Source organism: Leptopilina boulardi, unplaced genomic scaffold (genome assembly GCF_019393585.1).
Source record: "Leptopilina boulardi isolate dan_hultmark-lab unplaced genomic scaffold, ZJU_Lbou_2.1 LbouV2_328, whole genome shotgun sequence".
In the NCBI taxonomy this organism is placed as follows: Eukaryota; Metazoa; Arthropoda; class Insecta; order Hymenoptera; family Figitidae; genus Leptopilina; species Leptopilina boulardi.
The window spans coordinates 628,253-649,731 of record NW_026137894.1 but is presented as its reverse complement, the minus strand read 5'-3'; the positions used below and the strand labels follow the sequence as shown (position 1 = coordinate 649,731).

At 25.7% G+C, this 21,479-nt stretch overlaps 1 protein-coding gene across 1 annotated transcript; it reads right to left on the bottom strand.

The window, feature by feature from the left end:
- Nucleotides 1-5,513: 5,513 nt before the first annotated feature.
- On the bottom strand, nt 5,514-18,083 carry LOC127285056 (odorant receptor 13a-like). Its single transcript, XM_051310855.1, has 9 exons — nt 17,868-18,083; nt 14,910-15,029; nt 14,626-14,743; nt 13,164-13,422; nt 12,886-13,008; nt 9,416-9,506; nt 9,149-9,285; nt 5,696-5,828; nt 5,514-5,589 (listed from the first exon to the last, which is right to left on the bottom strand). The coding sequence occupies exons 1-9, from the start codon at nt 18,012-18,014 to the stop codon at nt 5,539-5,541; spliced, it is 1,179 nt and encodes a 392-aa protein (XP_051166812.1). The 5' UTR covers nt 18,015-18,083; the 3' UTR covers nt 5,514-5,538.
- Between the last annotated feature and the right edge of the window lie 3,396 nt (nt 18,084-21,479).

Here is a 21,479-nt window from a genome sequence, read left to right as displayed (position 1 = left end):
AACTTTTACATATCCGATCATAGATTTGGCCAAAAATTTTCAGCGGGAATTTTAAAATCCACCAATCTAAAATTATTAAAAAAAAAAAAAAAATTATGATTGGTTCATTTTAAAACTCCCGCTGAAATGTTTTTGCCAGATGTATGATTTAGTATAATTTTATTTGGTAAGCAATTTTCAATTTGAGGTTATGTAATTAATTAATTTATTTATGTACACAAATTCCCAGAGTCCAATATGTATATGGAGTATAAATATGGATAACGAAATACAATAGAATGATCTCATGAAATGAGGTTGAACCGCCTTAAAAAATTTTTTTTATGTAAATCCTTAATTAAATTTTTCTATAATACTCCTTTAATTATAAATATGATCTTCCTATGTTAAATTGTCGACTAATTTTTTCATTAATGTACTGAATTGACTGAATATTTATTGATTTGATTTCTAACGCACGTGTTGTCATGGTAATACGTGCGTTAGAAAAGGACAAAAAAGTGTATGGCATATCAGCGGCCACGAGTCTTGTGTGTATGTGTAGTGTCTGTTGTGTTGTGATTTCACATATTATGTATATTTTCTCCACAAATATTCTCGCAAAATATTTGATAGATTGAGATAAAGGAGGAGGGCCCCTAAGGCCTATATTTCGCCCCCTTGGGATTTTAATTTAAATGGTTGAAACTTTTTCTTATAGTAGAAAAAGTAATTTTTCATTGATTTTAGGTGAAACGGGGGTGTTTTGGTCAAATTAACCCTTAGATTTTAGGGTTTTTTTTCAAAAAGAGTCTCAAAAAACATTTTCCATATGTTGAGCAATTGGCTTGAAAATCGTTGCTCGGGGGTTTTCGGGGTCGCTGATTACGAATCCGACGTTAGTTTTTCAAAATTCAAAATGGCGGATCCAAAATGGCTGACATATTTTCGAAAAATTCATTGGATTTGCCTGAAACTCGTGACTCGGGGGTTTTCGGAGTCGCTGATTACGAATCCGAGGTCAGTTTTTCAAAATTCAAAATGGCGGATCCAATATGGCGGACAACTTTTGAAAAAACTTAATATAATCGTCTAAAGTAAGTAGTTTTCAGTGATTTTAAATATTTGTCCGTCATGTTGCATCCGCCATTTTGAATTTTGAAAAACTGACTCCGGATTCATTTTCAGCGACCCCAAAAACCCCCGAGTAGAGAGTTTCTAGCAAATCCCAAACGATTTTTTTAATAGTTGTCCGCCATATTGGATCCGACATTTTGAATTAAGAAAAACTGACCTCTGATTCGTAATCAGCGACCCCAAAAACCCCGGAGGAGAGGTTCAAGCAAATCTAAACGATTTTTTAAAAAAAAATCCGCTATATTGGATCCGCCATTTTGAATTTTGAAAAACTGACCTCGGATTCGTAATCAGCGACTCCGAAAACCCCCGAGTCACGAGTTTCAGGCAAATCCAATGAATTTTTCGAAAATATGTCAGCCATTTTGGATCCGCCATTTTGAATTTTGAAAAACTAACGTCGGATTCGTAATCAGCGACCCCGAAAACCCCCGAGCAACGATTTTCAAGCCAATTGCTCAACATATGGAAAATGTTTTTTGCATGTTTTTTGACACTCTTTTTGAAAAAAAACCCTAAAATCTAAGGGTTAATTTGACCAAAACACCCCCGTTTCACCTAAAATCAATGAAAAATTACTTTTTCTACTATAAGAAAAAGTTTCAACCATTTAAATTAAAATCCCAAGGGGGCGAAATATAGGCCTTAGGGGCCCTCCTCCTTTTTGTGGAGAACTCAAAAATAGTACAAAGAATCGCTATTATATGTATCAGATTATTAATATTTTATCAAAATATGTATATTTTTTAAAAACTTGCATTTTTGAGAATAATTCAATATGGCGGCAATACGATTTTAGTCATTGCCACACAAACGTACGTGTAATTTTTTAAGAGTAAATTTTTTCACAAAATATTAACGGAGTGGCTATTTCGCCCGTCGCGGGCGAATTAATTCATTTCTCTTATTTCGCCCACGACGGGCGAAATAGATGCGCTTGTATGAAGTGGCTATTTCGCCCGTCGAAATACATGTATTTTAAAAGACGGGCGAAATAAGAAAAATAGATTACTTTGCCCGTCTAAGAAAAAGTCGAATATCTGCAAGACGGGCGAATATATTATTTCGCCCGTCAGGTGATAAAACAAAAACGGACGAAATAATTAAAGTACAATATTTCGCCCATCAGGTATAAATAGCTGTTGGATTTTTGTTATTAAAAATTAATTTTACAATTAATTTGAAGTTGTGAAAAATAATTATTATATATTCAATAATGACTTTATTTAAAGAAGGTTATAAAAATATGGTTTTTTAATACATATATATATGTGTTGTTAAATTTACATGCACTGAAAAAAGATTTATTTGTTTCAAATAATCAATAATAATTTATGTATTTGAAAAAAATACCATTTAAGTGACTGAAATAATAATCATTTAATATAAATAAATATTTATTTGATATTTTAGTCAAGTGACTGATTATTTGAATTAAATAAATCTTTTTGCAGTGTGTCTTTAATTTTCGTATTTGAATAAATAAAATCAGATACGAAAAAACTATATTCAATTATAAATTAAAAATAAGCGTACTATAATAATTAGGTTAAATAAATTTTAGACAATAGCTTATAAAAATATTTTATTATTTAAAGTTCTGCAAAAATTCGATTATTTTATGATTCATATCAATAAAAAAAATTAAATAATTATTTTTATAAAATATCTTTAATACACTCAGATCTTAAATCAACTTTAAGGGAAAAAAAAATTTTAATCGTTTTACATTACAAAAAATGTCAGAAACAGTCGATTTTTAAATTTATTTCAACGGAAGGGACCAGTAAAATTTTAACCTTTCAAAATTTATATTGTCTATTTAATTTTTTTTCTGGCATTATTTAGAGTTTAAAATTATTCTAAATTATTGAAATTTGAAAAAAAAATATTTTTGTCAATTTTAGAATTAAAATTTTTTTTTGAAAGTTACAAAATTTTAAAAACCAGAAAATTATATATACGATTGATTATTCGGAATTATAAAAGAAAGTATGTATAAATATTGCCGATGAAATATAATATAAATTGTCGAAGAAGTTTAATTTTAAAATTATTGACAGTAAAATTTAAAATATATTAATATAATTTTATTTTTGGCCAGAAATTCGAATATTTTTTAAAAAAATATTTGGATTTCCGGCCAAAAATGAAATGATATTAATATAATTTCAAAAGCCAAAAAATTTAACAATTTTAAAAAAAGTAAAATTTAAACCATAATAAAAATTTAAGTTTTTTTTCCAGTTTTATAATTATTTTATGAAAATAATTATGTAATCTTTTTTTTACTTACTAGTATCATAAAATAATCAAATTTTTTTTCAAAATTTAAGTAATAAAATATTTTTATAAGCTACGGAATATTGCGTCTAAAATTTATTAAACCTAATTATTATATGTGTGCTAATTTTTAATTGTACAATTTATAATTGAATCTATTTTTTTTCGTATCTGATTGTTATTAATTCAAATGCGAAAATTAACAAGTAAATTTAACAACACGTTATATTAAAAACCTTAATTTTTTATAACTTTTTTTAAATCAAGTTGTTATTCAATATAATAATTATTTTTCAAAACTTCAAATTAATTTTAAAATTAATTTGACAAATATGCAACAGCTGTTTATACCTGATGGGCGAAATATTGTATTTACAATTAGATTATTTCGATCGTTTTTTTTTATCACTTGACGGGCGAAATAATCTATTTTTCTTATTTCGACCGTCTTCTAAAACACATTTATTTCGACGGGCGAAATAGCCACTTCACACAATCGTATCTATTTTGCCCGTCGCGGGCGAAATAAGAAGAATGAATTAGTTCGCCCGAGCGGGCGTAATAGATGCAGCCAAATATTAATATATATTCTACTGGCACATGAAAACGAATCCTTATATTATTTTTGAGTTCTACATAAAATAGCTATTAAGTATTTTACGAAAATATCTGTGGAGAATATTTAAATGTGAAATCAAAAGAATTACATGACCTTAAAGTATAGTGTTATCTCTCTCACTCTTATGAATTTTGCCTTTCTGTTTACAAGCCACCTATAAGCCGACCGGTGAAACGACGCTTATAGTTGGCAAAGTGACTTCAAGCGGCTACATGCTTATACTTTTGTTTTAATATCATATTAAATTAAACTTTAAAGTTTCTAATTCTAGTAAAGAATTTATCGTAATTAACGAAATGAATCGTGTAATAGTGATAGTGAATGCCAAAAATAAACCAAGAAACCAAGAAAATATATATTCTGAACTGACAATCGGACAACATAACCTCAAAATATTCTGAGTGGCTGGATCGTATTACTCGATCTACGCTCGGCTGGAAGCTCTTATACCAGTCAAGACGGTCGAAAAGTAGAAAAAAATGGTAATTAAAAATTTTAATTTTTTAAATATGCTACATTATAGAGACTATTTTTTCAAAACTTTCACAACTTTTGTCCTTTGAAGTTTTTCTGCAACTCAAATATTATAAAAAATAAAAGCGAAAAACTGAAAAATTTTTGTATCAAATTTAATAAACTTTTAAAACATAAATCGTGATAACTTGGACAAATATTAACGAATTATCTTGCAATTTGGTATGTAAACGCGTTTAGGAATAAGGCAGCCGACAATATGACGAAAAAGTTAAAAATAATTTATTATTTAGTAATTTTTAATTGCAAATCGAGACCTGTACGTAACCTCACTTTCTCAGCTTTGGTGACAAAAAGTCTCCAGGGAACTTTAAAGTTCAGAAAACTTCTCGCGAGACATTTGTTCCTTTAGATGCAAAGAAGTTTTCTGGAAAGTTGCAAATTAATTGGTTAACAAATAAAAGAGCTATAGCAATTTTTAAGAAAGCGTGCACCACTCGTTGATTACCACGTTTGACGCGTCGACTTTGCGCGAAGGTTGGCAATGCGAACACTGACATTTTTCACATTCTTTTAATATTTATGTTTTATATAATTATTACCTACTTGCATGAAATATTATAACAAAATAATTATTCCAGTTAATTACAGTATTAAATGTCAGTAGTGTAGTATTTTTTAAAAGAAACTTGTGTTTTTAATAGTCTTTATTGATACGTTTTACGTAGACTTATTTGTTTTGATGCATGATACTTGGTGTAAATGTAAACAAAGGAGCTCTGTCTATTTCATTGTAAGAAAAAACTAGTTTCTGTATTTTTTCTGATGATCTCTGCTATATTAAAAAAATTTTAATACAAAAATGTCTCGCGAGAAGTTTTCTCAACTTTAAAGTTCCCTGGAGACTTTTTGTCACCAAAGCTGAGAAAGTGAGGTTACGTACAGGTGACATAATTTCACTAAAAGGTAATAATAACAATAATAATACAAGTTTAAAATATATTATAAAATTTTACTTTTTGCCAATTTTTTGTTTTTTACAATTATTATCTCATTGATAACAAGACAGTGAAGTAAGACATTGATGTTTTTAGTACCTTAAAAATAAAAGTGTTATTACATTATTATTCTGGCAATGTTATTTATTATTAATATAATAAATATTATATATTATTTAATTATTATATAAATATAAAAACCCACCACACTAAAACTTTCCATAGACATAACATACAATTTTCCAGCTGTTATTTGACAAGGAATAAATACTCTCATTAAAATTATTTTTATCAAATGTCTTGTTTTTAATGGAAATGTGTACCAAGGAGCGGAATAACTAAATAGAGAAGGTAGTAAATTTTTATTTACCCATGTAAATAATGATATGATCTATTTTTATAAGAATAAATTGTTTGCTGTTTTTATATTTAGGGGAGATTCCACGTCAAATTTATATTCGGCTAAACATAATTATTTTTTCGTTCTTTACAGAAATAAATATATATATATATATATATGTGTATTTTTTTATTTCTTTTTATAAGTGCTCGTATTTACACGCTCAAGCTATAAATTTTATAAATTTTGATTTTTTCAATGACATATAACTCTAAAAGTATTAAATTTAATAATTTTTGACAAAAGAATAAAGTTTCAATTTTTCTCCAACTTTTGAATAATGTTACAAAAAAATAAAAATGTCAATTTTTATTTTAAAAAATAATTATCTTTAATTAACAATTATTTTTTTTTGCTTTCGATTCGTTCACTTTTTTTATTAATTCGTATTTAGGAATATAGGTACTACGAAAATTTTTCAAAAAGATTTAGAATTTTTTTTTTAAAATAATTTAGTAATTAAATTTTTTTTTGTTTAAATAATTTTTTAATAAAAAAATTTGTTTTTTGTTTTTTTAATTTTTTTGAACAAAATGTTGTTGACTACTAATAAGTAATAAAAAAATGTTTAGACAATAGAAAAAATTAATATAATAAATCATAACAAATTAAAAATTGACAAAAAAAAATTTTTTATTTTTATCTATTTCAATAAATGAGTCGCCGGAAAGTAAAACCACACATAAAATTCTGACGGCCATGTTAATTCAATGGGAGTCAGAATTTTATGTGTGGTTTTACACATAAAATTCTGACTCCCATTGAATTAACATGGCCGTCAGAATTTTATGTGTGGTTTTACTTTCCGGCGACTCAAATTTGACATTAATACAAATCAGATAAATTTACTAGAAATTAAAATACCGTCAACCGGGGCTATTCTGCTCATCCACTGGGGCTATTATACTCAGCGACGGTTTTTAATTAATAAAATATTTATATTGAATTGTTTGAACTTGACGATTGGTGTAAATATTTTTTAATAGTTTTATTACAGAGGGCACCAAATGTTATTACTTAATTTTTTGTCAAAACGCAGAAAAAAATTTATAAAGTCGTAAAAATTTTTTTTTTTAGAATTTTTTTAAAAAATGTAACTTTTATTAATATTTATATGTATTTCAAGTTAATTTTGTAATTTTTTCTACTAAAATAACTTTTAAGAGATTGTTAGAAATTATATTGAGTTGTTTACTTAATCTGAAAAATGACTTTCATTTAGTTGCGGCGTCGACGTTCAGCGACGAATACATTTTTTGAGTATTTTCTAATATTAAAAAAATCAAAACAGTTTTTGAACACTTTCCTAATATTTTTCATTATATATTTAACATGTTACAATTTTCAAAGTCCAATGGAAAAAATTATTTAATTTTTTTTAATCAAACGGAAAAATAATTTCAGCGCTGGAGCGTCGACGTCAACTTCATGAAGGTGAAAAATGTTAATTTTAAATAATTTTCCTTTCTTTAATAAATTGATTTTGGTAAAATTTGAATGTTTTACTTTCAGATTTTTTAAACAATATATTGCTTTATAAAAAATTTTTTTTAGATTTTTCATTTTTTTTTCTTTATAATCTAGAGACTAAAAGATTTCATATATAGCTAAAGCTGTACAAAAAATAATAAGAATATTTTATAAATAAACAAACTTTGCTGATTATAATAGCTCCAACAGCGGGGTTATTAAAGTTTCTAAATCTGCGATAAAAAAAAATTTTTCATCGTTTTCGAGTATATGGGCAAATCCACGAAACTTTTAACTTTTGTGATTCTCGAAACGAACAAAAAAAAAATCTGAATTATTTTAAATTAAAACTTTGGGTATCATTTTTTTTTTTTTGTGATAAATTTATGAACATTTATGTACAGTATTAGAACAAAATATTTATTTGACAATTAGTTTTATAAGTTAAAAAGTGAAAAAATGTTTAAATTTCATTTGAATTTCTTGAAAAAGTTTATATTCTTAAAGTTTTTATTTTTGCGGCGTGTAAAAAAATACTTCAGCTATACTATGGAAATATCTAACAGACATATTTTGTCAAAAAATGTTCACTATCCCATTAGTGTGCCACCACTAAAACTAAAAATACGAAGGTTTGATTGAGTGATAGCACTTTTTAAAAAAAATTCAATTGAACGTCTTCTTATGAAAATGTCTATTACGGCGTTGGATAAAAATAAAAGTTCAATGCATTTCTTAAAAGGTGATGAAAAAACAAAACTTTTAAGACCTTCTTCAATGATGTGCCTCTAATTGAATTCCTGTGGCAACAATTTAAAGATGATAATAAAAATCGTGATTTCATTTAAATTTATACATTTTTGAAAGGCACAACTGCATTTTTGCTTTAAACAGGTCAATCTATGGTGTGATCGAAACATTTGTATACATATATTTGAACACAAAAACGCCGCTTAAGGATTTTGAGTGAAACAAATTTTATTAAGTTAAGAATATGCTGAAAACACTTTTTTGGAGTCTTTACCCCCTCTTTTCTCAAAATTCTGACATGCTAAGCAAATTTGGGTACCAGAATCGTGTTCAGAGGTCGAAAATACTTTGGAAACCACTCCGATATCAAAAATAAAAAAAGTAGAATTTTTCAATTTTATATGTAATTTATTAACATTAAAGAGTTTAAAGAGTTAAACATTGACGGCGTGAGCTAAAAATGAATTACGCATATGAATTTATAGTGCTGAAATGTACTTAAACGTGTATACAAAGTGACATCAATGTGCCTGCAAATTAAAAAAAGAAATTTTTTTTTCTAATCTTGAAAGTTAAAAGTTTCGTGGATTTGCCCATATACACTTATTTTTCTACGTGGAAGACTTTTGAAACATTCTAAGTGAAATTTCACTTATTCAGATTTAGAGAGTACAGAAGCCTCCCGCAGGTAAAAAGATTCATCGCAAAGTGTCAATTGGAATTTCCATTAAAATTCCAACAAATTTCCATGGAATTTTATATGACAAAATTTCATACGTAGAACTTTGTGGTAAAACGCGAATTTATAGTTATATTTGTAATGTTTATACAAAAGTAACTTTAAATTTTCAAGAGCGATATAACTGAAATCTGCAAATTAAAAAAAGAAATTTTTTTTTCTTGAAAGTTAAAAGTTTCGTATATATAGGTCCGGTTGACGGTAGTAATTTTTCGTTCATTTGAACATTCAGAAATTGCAAAACATAAATTTAAAAGGTCGATTATAAATTTAACATGGAATCGTTCACAGGTACTAACATAGCTTCCTGAATACTAATACTGTGATCAATTAATCGTTGACATGGTAGACTATTCATGTACAAATGTAAAACTTGACCCAGACCACTTGAGAGCCATCTCATTGCTTGGTCTGGATTATCCAAATTCATAACAATCTGAAAGGCGAAATATTTTTGTTACATTTTTTCAATTAATAAACAAAATTAACCCTTTGAAATATTTATTACGCAAGTCTTTTGAAATTTTTTAACACATAAAAATCAACAGGAAAAAAAATGTCATTACCTGCACTCCCGTGACACTCATTACTGCAATATTAATTCCCATTTGAAAAAGAAAACTTGTTGAATATGTAGATTGCAGAAGTTCTGCAAAACTTATTTTTTTTTTTTGGTTGAGGGAAAATATATGCAAAGGAGAAATCATTAAATTAGAGGTGAGTAAAAATAAATAATTATTTACACATCAATTAATATATTATAATTATTGCAAAATTTATCCGCATTGGATTTTTTTTCAATATATTCAAGTACTCAGAGAAAAAGTTTGTTTAAATTAAATATACAATTTTTCTTATCAACACAATTTTTTGATTATTTCAAATAAATATTTATTTGATGTCAATAAACATTTGGTTTATTTTAATAAATTTTTTAAATGAAGAAAGAATTTGATTTGAAAAAAATAAACTTTTGGTTTACTGTATAGTAATGCATTTATTTGATTGTTTCAAAAGAAATTTTTTCTGAGTCAGAAGTAGAAAAGTATATATAATCAATTTTGAATTAAGCTGTCTGATCAAAGAAGAGCATATAACCCATTGGACATACATTAGTTATGTGCCCTTCTTTGATCCAGCAGCTCAATTCTAAAGTAAATTCATATGAATAATGTGAATTAAATATCTCTTTTAAGATAGAAAATAAATAAATGAAAAATCTCGTGAAAAATTAAATATGAATTTAGTTGGCTAGAAATTGAAAGATATACTGTGGAGCTTGACCGAATAAATTTCGTTCTTCGCTCGATTTCACATTTTCAAGCCGATTAAACCTTCAAAAACACGAAGAATAATTTGAATTTTTTTTTAAAGTACTGCTTAGGAAGAAAAGAAAAATAAATTAAATTAAATAAGCAATATTGGAAAAATCGGAAAATCAATAATGGAATATATTTACGTGTCTAAATGAACCAAAAGTTTTGAACGGTCAAATGAACAAAATATTTTTTTCAATCTATAAATTATTATTATTAATTAACTATAATAATTTCCGTATTCATTCATTCATTCATTCCGTCTGTCCACACTTGAAGTTAGTCGTATTTTGTTCCTTTTTGTTTTTCTAAAATTTTGACAATTCTGGATTTCGTAATATTTTATGGTTAACGCGACGGATATTTTTATTCATCGTCATTAATTAAGTCATATACTAAGTGACAGTTTAAAGTAAAAAAAAAATATTGTTCATTGTGTGCAGCACCGCAGTATATTTCCTATTTGGTATTTATAGAAAAAAAAGTTTCAATTATAATATAATTTTTATTATTATTTATAAATTTATTATATTATATATACATTTTTTATATTATAATGATTATTACAGATAATTAGAACATTTTAACTTATAATTATTATTTTTTCATTACTTATTATATACTATTATTCATAAATTTATTATTATTAATTTGTTTTTATTATTAATTATTAAATTGTTATATTTTTTTATCTGTAAACAATATAAAAATAGTTTGCTTTTTTAAAAAATTTTCAATTTGATTTTAATTTTTAATTTAAGTTTAAAGTTTAAAACATTACAAAGTTTTTTTTAGGTTTTATTTTTTCAAAATTTTTAAATATTTTTTAATTGCTTAAGGAGGTTTATCCCTTCAAGCGGTACTCATTCTATTAGGGGTTTTCCATAAGTTTAAAACCGACAGCTATAGTCCATAAAAGTTGAGCTCCACTGGCCAATTTAGAGGTTATGTTGCCGTTTCTCCTCTTCTTTCTTTTATTTACATGGGATAAGTTCAAAAGTTGCTAATTTTGATTAACATTTACTTCATAACCAAACGGTAAAAAAATTTCATATTTTTGTAAAAACTGTTAAAACTCATAATTTAAAACATATTAGTTTTTTAAAAAAATCTGTAGAACCGTTTTTTTTAATTAATGAAAACATGGTCATTTTTCATGTTTTTTCACTGTGCCCATGTAAAACTTCAAACTTTATCAATTTTTATCTTGAAAATGATACGGTAAAATTCAATAAAATTTGAACAACACATGTAAAGTGATGTCAATAATACATCTTAAAAATTTTTAAAAAATCTGTAGAAAATCGATTTTGGGATGAACCTCCTTAATACTTTTTAAAATATATAATTAATAATTTTCAGTTAATTTAATTTTCTTTTTGAATACATAATTTTTTAATTTTTATTAATTATCAATTAATTAAATTTTTTGAAAAAAAAACATAAATTTAACATTTTTATTTGCAACGAAATATTTATAGAAAATACAAAAAAATATTTAGCAAAACAAATTTTTTGTAATTTCAAAGATTATAAAAAATCATCGAACATTGACTTTATCAAAAATATTTATTTCTTAAATTTTAATATTTATATTTTAAATTTTTTACTTAAAAATCTTATTTTTATCAACATTTTCACCGCCAATTGTAACTATTGGTTTTAATTTATGTTTTTCTTATTATCACTGTTTCGATAGGTTTTTTCTTGGGTTTTCATTGTTGTTACCGTCAACAATCGAACTAATAGTTTTACAAGTTTATTAAATTTAAAAATTAACATAGCTAAATTATTTTTGCTGTATTAACTAATTATGAGCTGGCTTAACTAAAAAATCACTATTTATATAACATGAAATTCATTTTTTTCTGTGTATAAATAAATGATAACGTGAAAATTAGAAATATACCTATTATTAATTTATTACTCCGCTGATGCAGAATTATTATTATTATTAATATTATTATTATTTTAAAACAACCATTGCATTTAAAGTTGGACGCGCGCTTACACGTGTGTAATTTTGCTAGTTAAAAATTATAATGTCAATGTAAAATAAAGCAGTAAATTAAACTAATATTAAATTAATAACTTCTTTTTAAATATTTAAAATAATATTTTGTAATAAAATTCGTATTTAAAGAAGTTACAAAAAAAATTTGTTCATTTGAATGTTCAAAACTTCAGGCAGATAAATATTTGGCATTAATTTGCCGCTAATTAACAATGGAAAATTAAATTTTGACTTAATTGTCAGAAGAGTAAATAAAAAGTACAAGCACAGGTTTTTTTTTGTATTATTCTATAGAAAAATTGTGCAGAACTTTTCCGACTCAGTTAGCAATAAATACTCTACAAAAAAAATTTCGATTTTTCCAGAGTTGTTTATCTAAGTTCATATATTTCTTAAGGGTATGTGATTGTTATCATACCGCACATGTACTACATAAATATATTCTCCGTATAGATTTTATCGAAAAATACTTAATATATTAATCTAAAATTTTGTACTGAACTCAAAAATAGTATAAAAATTTGTTGTTTTGTGTCGGAGTATTAATATTAAAAAAAAAAATTTTTTTCGCCATTGACATGAAAAAGTGTCTTTTTTGTGCCTGTTTTAGGCAGATAAAGTAGCACTTTTTCAGGCATTTTTAAGGTTAAATTTTAAAACTATTTTAAAGATTAACCATAATATTAAATATTGTTAAGATACTAACTGTAAAACTTCTATGTGATTTTTAATATATATTAAAATCTTCCTATGAACTTCATCATCTGCATCATTACACCACTCCTCAGGTTTTTGAATACTTCTCGGTGATACATTTTTTAATTGATGCCTGTTAGAGACTTTAAAGTTTAAATGATACATATATATAAAAAAAATATAAAATGATAATATAATAAAATATAAAACAATTAATAATGTTAATAATAATAATAATAATAATAATTACAATATAAATTTTTAAAATTATAAAATGAAATTTGTTACCCCAACACTGCAAACATCCCACAGCCATGTGTCACGTACGTAATAAACATTGTGTCAACCGATATTAAAATCGTTATAAAATAGAATGTACTAACATATGAATGAATTAATAAAATTTTATGATACTTTTCCACATTTACTACGTTATCAACTGGAAATAACAAGGGATATGTTTGATTACGTCCTGGTAGAACATTTTCTGCGATTGACTGAAGTGTGGGAACTATCATAAAAACTACTAGAGCGCCATACAATATTCCTATTAAAAATATTTATATTATTTGTTAACAATTTATTAATATGAGGCATATTCCACGTGAGATTTTCATTCAAAAATTTTTTTTTTGACTTCATCATTTTTTGCCTGCTTATGCGTAAGTGCGGTGCTTATTACTATTTACAACAAATTTAATAAATAATATTATTTTTTATTTATTACACTGTAAAAAAAAGGAGTTGAATTTCAACTCCCTAGGGGATGCTATAAAAGTCCCACCCTTTTGGAGTTGAAGCGAAGGGAGTTAATGCTTTACGAGTTAATTTTATGCCTAGGGAGTTGGTTGTAAGAAGTTAATTTAATTATTAACTCCCTTGTGGAGTTGATTTTTAACTCGAAAATTTTAACTCCCAACTCCCAGTAACGTTAACTCCCTAATTTTTTTACAGTGTAGTGGGATAGAGAAAAACGCATTTCAAAAGTACTCTCGGCTTCTGTCAACGATAAATTTAAATAAATCATAACTTCCATAATTTTTATCCAATCAAAAAATAAAAACATGAGTGAAACCATATAAGGGTTCCGTTTCGATTCACTGCGTGAACGGAACCCTACAAATAGGTAAATAGAAAAAAGGCTCAAGTTGAAAAAAAAAATTTGTAATGGAAACCTCACTTGGAATGCCCCATATACATTATTTTAATTTATATCTACAATTTATAATAATTCACTTTGGAGACGTTTACAACGTTTACAATCAACAATTAAAAATTAGATAGAAAATTTTTTACCTACTTTGACAAGAAAATTTATTTGATTCAAATAATCGGTTACTTGATTATTATCAAATAAATATTTACTTGAACCAAATAATTTTTATTTGAATTAAATAAACTGTATTTGAATCAATAATTTCTATATTTAAATAAATACCATTTAATTGACTCAAATAAAAATTATTTGGTTCAAGTAAATATTTATTTGATAATATAATTAATAATAAATAAAATCAATTTTATTGAAATTTTCATAAACCCTCACAACAAAAGGATATTCAGGATATCCTTGGGACGTCCTGGGGATATCGATTTTTTTTCGGCGGTTTGGATATCCCTGGGATATCTTAGAGATGTCCATGGATATCCAGAGGATATCTTAGGGATATCCGAATCGCCAAAAGCAAATGGATATCCCCAGGACGTCCCAGGGATATCCTGAATATCCTTGTGTTGTGAGGGAACTAACTTGTATAAAGCATTGTCATTTTTTGACTGTCATTTGCATAATTTCTTAAAATTTTAATATCCGAACTTCCATTCAAAGACGTCCAATGATTTTGCATTATTCGTAAAAGATTTTTCATCTAAATAAGCAAATTCCTGTTTTTTAATTTGCTTTAAATAACAACAAAATATTGAATGAATTTTTTTTTTTTTTGATAAAAAATAATTGAATTTCAAAAATAATTTTTTTTTTTTTTTGGTAAGTAAATTTTTATCTTTGTGACAATGAAAAAGATTATCTCTCACCTTATTCTTGTTCATAATACAATTACTTATTTTTGCTGTACATATTGAGGCGATTATAAGTGGTGAAAGACTTTCAACAACCATTTCCATATCTGGCCAATAATTTAACATAGAAGTAACCTGTGAAATATTTCGCAAATTTATAAAACAAAAATGTTCGATTGTAATAAAAGAATTTTTTTTTATATATAAAAAAATTTGTCATAAAAACAAAATACACTTTTTCCCAAAATAACAAAAATTACTATTCCTAACAAAAACTTTTCGCAAACCCTTTTCCCAAACATAGATATAAATGGGACATTTCACGGGAAATTTTCATTCAAAATTTTTTTTGCGCAAAACATTTTTTTTCGAAATCTATATGAAAAATAAGAAAATACGTGGGTCATTCCATTTTACTTCACCTATAGTCGTTGCGGCCTATTTTTAGAAAAATTTGGTATTTTGTATTAAGGCCAGGTCCAAGTGAGGCAGCGCCATCTACATTGAAACTAAAATTTTGGAAAATTTTCAACAGCCTTTTCTTGAAAACAAAAAGGTTAAATTCCTTTTTCTTTATGGATAATTGATTATTGGCAAGACATACACCAGCTAAAACTTTTTTTGAGTTAAAATAATAAAAAAAATTTCATGTCAATAAATTAAATATGAGCACTTTTTTCACAAAAACTATAACAGTACTTTCTCAGAAATTACAATCAAAAATGCAATTTCCATTTGGAAAATTAATAAACGCTAAAAAATACACGACCTAAGATTTACCAATCACGAAAATAACAAAAAAAAAAGTATTTTAACATAACATATTTTACTCATTATGACAGCCGTTTGGCAGGTTATATATGTCAACAGACGTTTCGCAGTTTTGCCGAAAGGAGGAGATTGGCGCTGTTGCTAACCACCTGAAATACATAATCTACCAAAGGGCTGTCACAATCAGTAAAGCAGTATCAATATGTTAAATATTTAATAAATTTTTGTTGTTGTTATTTTCGTGATTGGTAAATCTCAGGTCGTGTATTTTTTAGCGTTTATTAATTTTTCAAATGGAAATTGCATTTTTGATTGTAATTTCTGAGAAAGTACTGTTACAGTTCTTGTGAAAAAAGTGCTCATATTTAATTTATTGACATGAAATTTTTTTTATTATTTTAACTCAAAAAAAGTTTTAGCTGGTGTATGTCTTGCCAATAATCAATTATCCATAAAGGAAAAAGCATTTTACCTTCTTGTTTTCAAGAAAAGGCTGTTGAAAATTTTCAAAAAATTTTAGTTTCAATGTAGATGGCGCTGCCTCACTTGGACCTGGCCTTAATGACTTTTAATATTCGTACAATTCATTTTTAATAATTATTTAATGAAATTTTTTTTTATTTACGTTGAAATTTAGTTTTTAAGTTGAGTTGAACGGAAAATAGGTTAGTTTGACAGCTTTGGAAATTTTATAAAAAAGAACAGAAATAATTCAGTTAGTAAATTTTTTTTTCATTGATATTTGTTTAAAATAGTCTAATTTACCAATGTTAATTGATAATAATTGTGTAAAAAAAGCCAAAATACTACGTGAAAATTAATATTCAAACTTACCTGTAAAATGTCAAAATTTGTCACATTTTATTTATATTTTCCAAGAAAGTTTATAAATATTATAAAATTTTTTACTACCTAACAATAAGTACTTTCCATGTATACTTTCACATGATATGTTGGCTTTTTATTTTTATAATATAGAAATATGTGAAATTTTACCTTGAATGTTGAACTTTTCAGGATTTTATCTGATTTTGAACACTTATATCTTCGCAGGCGATTAATGAAAAAAATCCCATTTTGGTTTTAAAATTTAAGTTAAATCTTCTTTATTCATCTTATCAAAATTTGGTGATGGAGAACGAGCTATTTTTTATTTTTATTCACTTTAAAAAATTCACCGTAAAATACGAATTTGAAGGTTAAAAAACAAGTATTTTTATAAAACTGAAGTTGGTTTTCTCAATATAGATTTATTTGTATGAATTTTATTTATAAAAATACTTGTTTTTTAACCTTCAAATTCGTTTTTTACGGTGAATTTTTTAAAGTGAATAAAATTAAAAAATAGCTTTTTTTTACACAATTATCAATTAACATTGGTAAATTAGACTATTTTAAACAAATATCAATGAAAAAAAAATTTACTAACTGAATTATTTCTATTCTTTTGTATAAAATTTCTAAAGCTGTCAAACTAACCTATTTTCCGTTCAACTCAACTTAAAAACTAAATTTCAACGTAAATAAAAAAAAATTTCATAAAATAATTGTCAAAAATGAATTGTACGAATATTAAAAGTCATTAATACAAAATACCACATTTTTCTAAAAATAGGCTGCAACGACTATAGGTGAAATAAAATGGAATGATCCACGTATTTTTTTTATCTATTGTATCAAATATGTGCTCAAAAATAACGTACCTATAACGGAAGCAACAAAAAAGTTGAAATTAAATTTAAAAAGTGAGTTTTCTCAAAAATTGTTTAAAAAATTGTTTGTTAAATATTTCGAAGTGCATTATTTTTCTTGTGCAGTATTAAAGTTTGAAAAATAAAGAAAATTTTGATTTTTAAACCAATTTATTTGGTGGAACAGAAGAAAAGTGAATATTTTATTATTATTCACTGTTGTATCTTTTAAATAAACAATTTTTTTTTACTTTAGAAGGTATTATTTTCTACCTTTATATTAATAAATATTATAAAAAAATATTTAATTTAATTTAGTGAGGTTACTCCGAACAGTGATAAAAAAAACTGGACAAAAAAATGGGACCATAAAAATAAGCAAAATTGGATTAAAATAATAAGCGTTGCAGCTTATTTTAATGCCTTTTAATTTTCTATGAAACTGATTTTGGAAAAAGTGTCCTACAATCTTTAAAATATTTTTTTTGAATATATGTATTTGGAAATTGACCTGTAAATATAGTTGAGATAATAAAAATGCTATCATAATAATAAAAGTAATATAAGCTTCCTTGATTGATTGAAATGGCCATTGTCCTATGATAGACAAAAGAATTTTATTCAGTCGATAGTAACTAATTTCAAAAAGTTCTACCATTGCAATACATTTATATAACTATTATCACCCTCAGAGTTTTATCATATCTTTAAGCGTGCATTCTATAGATTCTTTTACCTTACATTACTTAATATTAATATTAGACAAATGTCGATGATATGATGCCTATATTATTAAGAAAAATTTCCTCAGTCAATTTACAGTTCATGAATTTTGTATAGAAAAAAAGCGTTGCGTGCACTGTGAATATTTCTTTTTATTGTCTCATAATTTATTAACAATAATCAAATCTTATCTATATACGTGTTATATTCCATGATTTTCTTAAAATATCTTCTTTTTTTCTTTGAAAGATATGATGCCTATATTATTAAAAAAAAAAAAAAAAGTCCCTGTCAATCCGTCAATTTAAATCTCATGAATTTTGCAGGAAAAAAAGCTAACTGTGAAGATTTCTTTCTATTGTTTCATTATTTATTAATCATACTCAAATCGTACTAGACATTATATTATGTATGTAAATTTATTCAAATATCAATTTTTTTTTTCTTTTACAGTGGTAACAAAAAGTGTTGAAAGCATTTTATTAAATTCATTTTAAATAGATTAAAATTTTTTAAATAGGATAAAGTGGGCAATAATGGTTTCCTTTTTTTTCAAATTTGTAGTAATATTTTAATTTAAAATGTGCCTGAAGTTTTGAACGTTTGAATGAGCGAAAAATTTGTTTACTATATTATTAATTTAAAATTTTATTATAAAATATTGTATTCCGTATTCAAAAATAAAAAAAAAAAATTTTTTGAAATAGAAAACACATATTTTAGTGTAATTTTTTTCAGACAAAGTTAAAAAAGTTTTAAAAAAATTGACATTTTGAAACGATTTTATAATATGAGTTCAAACAGACAAACGTTTCGAAGTCTTTAGACGTACGTACAAAAAAATTGATAAAAGGCCCAAAAACAAGTAGATTTCCATCACACATACGTTATTTATAGTATTTTCGACGCTGATTACGAATATGAAGTCAGATTTAAAAAATTCAAAATGGCGAATCCAATATGGCGGACGATAAAATACTTAATATTAATATTACATAAATGTCGATGATAAGATGCCTATATATTATTAATAAAAGTTCCTGTCAATCCGTCAGTTAAAAAATTCATGAATTTTGCAGAGCATTGCGTGCACTGAGAATATTTCTATTTATTGTCGCATTATTTATTTATAATATACTCAAATCATACTTTATTACGTATGATAAAAAAAAAATTTTTAATGAAATTTCCAGTAAGAAAAGATATTTGGTGTCATCAACAAAAATTGAATTGTTCCAAATAAATTTTTTTCTATCTTAAAAACAATAAAACTATTTGGTTGAATCTATGAAATTTTTAGGTTAATTCAACTAAATAATGTAACTTTATTTTCTTTCATTTTACTAACTTTATTTAATTAATATTTTTAAAAATTTTTTTGCATAATATTATTTTAATTATATTTATAGGAACAATAAATGAAATGAAACAATTGGTTGGAAAATAGATGATATCTATGACGGTAATATGGAAATAACAAAAACCATTTTTTGCTTAATGCAAACTGTGAAGTTGAAGTTAAAAAAATATTGCAAGGAAAAAGATGAAACTTTAAAGGATCAGCGGATTAACAACCGTCACCCTGAGAAATCAACGAAAGGTGAAAATGAAGTTTTGCTTGAATTATTTTAAGACAGGTAGGTTTTCTTATATAAAATAAAATACAGAAAAATTCAATAAATAATATTAACTTTATTTTTGAATTTTTTCTACAAAATATAAGTATCTGCTTAAATATTTAATACAGTAAATTTTTTAAAGCGAAAATTTGCTTTAAGATTATGTGTGAACCTCCCACGTAAACTAGTATGGGAAAATGTGTTTTGGTAGTATACATTTCACTCTAAAATGAGAAAAGATTTTTATCTAAAATTTTGAGGGATGATAGATGGTAAAAAGGAAGAATTTATAAATAAATTTGAAATTTGTTTTACCATCAATCGGTAATGTAAGATTTATGTTTTGATAATTTTTTATATTTTCATTTTCTTGTTTTATCCTCAGTCGGCAATGTAAATTTCTATGTCGGTAATTTTTATATTTCATTTTCCTGTTTTGCCATCAGTCGATAATGTAGATTTCTGTGCCGGTAATTGATTTTTATTTTTAAAAAATAAGTTTTAAACTTGTATGAAAAAAATATTACTTTTTTCAATAATGTTGAAGTTTTTTTTTTAATATTTGTGTTCCCACGTTAAAAAAAAGTCGTAAGGCACTCTTGTTAACAAAATTTAATTTTTTTTTTATAATCTAGTGATACGATCCCCTAGTATCGTCACAATTAAACTTACAAATCTCTTTGCAATATTCATATCCTCCAACTACAAAATATCAAGCCAAGCATCTAATCACAATATTAAAGTGAAATATAGCACTGAAACTGATAGGTAAACGCCATATTCTACATAAGGGGCCATACTTAAATTACGTAACGCTTTTTTTGAAATTTGAATCTTCTCCCCCTATGTAACACATATTTGTATACATTAACACCGTTTGTTTTTTGCTGTGTGTAATAAATAGATTTACCTCCCCAATGAACCGCCTTAAAGATGGTTGCAGAATAGGTCCATGCAGGGTTGCGTATGTAATATACCTCAGGTAAATAACATAGATTTTTTTACGTATATTATAAATGTAAATTACCTTAAATTTTTCAAACACAATGCATTCGTTTATGATGGGGGGTATTATACGTATTTTACAAATGTAAAGGACCAATGTAATTTACGTAAAAAACTTGAGTTACGCGTAACTGTGCAACCCTGAGTCCAAGTGTCAATTTCATGAGTGCGAAAGAGATAGGTAGTTTATCTATCTCTCTTTTGCTCTCATAAGATTTGCACTTCTACTTGGCTTTTGCACCTATTCTGAAACCGCCTTTAATCTCCTTTTATAACTCCAGTATAGTGGTATACCGGGGCGTTTGGCGCAGTGGTTGCTTGGCACACTTGAGTTTATTTAAAAGTGTTAAGTTTTATTAATTTTCCTCTTTATTCAAGTTAAAGTATTTGATAAACTGTAAGTTTGTAAGAGTTGAATTTTCATGGTCAACTACCGCCACCCTACTTTAGTGAAAATTTAGTAACTTTTAATTTTAACAATAAAGTCACTAAATTTTCACTGGAGCAGATGAGTGCGGTAGTTAACAAGAATGTGATTTGTATACGCAAAGTTTAAAAATTTATGGAAAAAACAAGATTTTAGAATGTTTCATTTAGACAGTTTCAAGTTTTTGTAATTTATTTTGTTAACAAACTTGCTTTCATTGGACACAATTTGAAAAATATTTGTTTCTTAAATTTGCCATATTTGTTGCGAAACACTAGCGCCACGTTGCCCGCGGTGGTAGTTTTCTTTGCCAAAATATAACTGGATGCTTCAGATTGAAACACTGGTC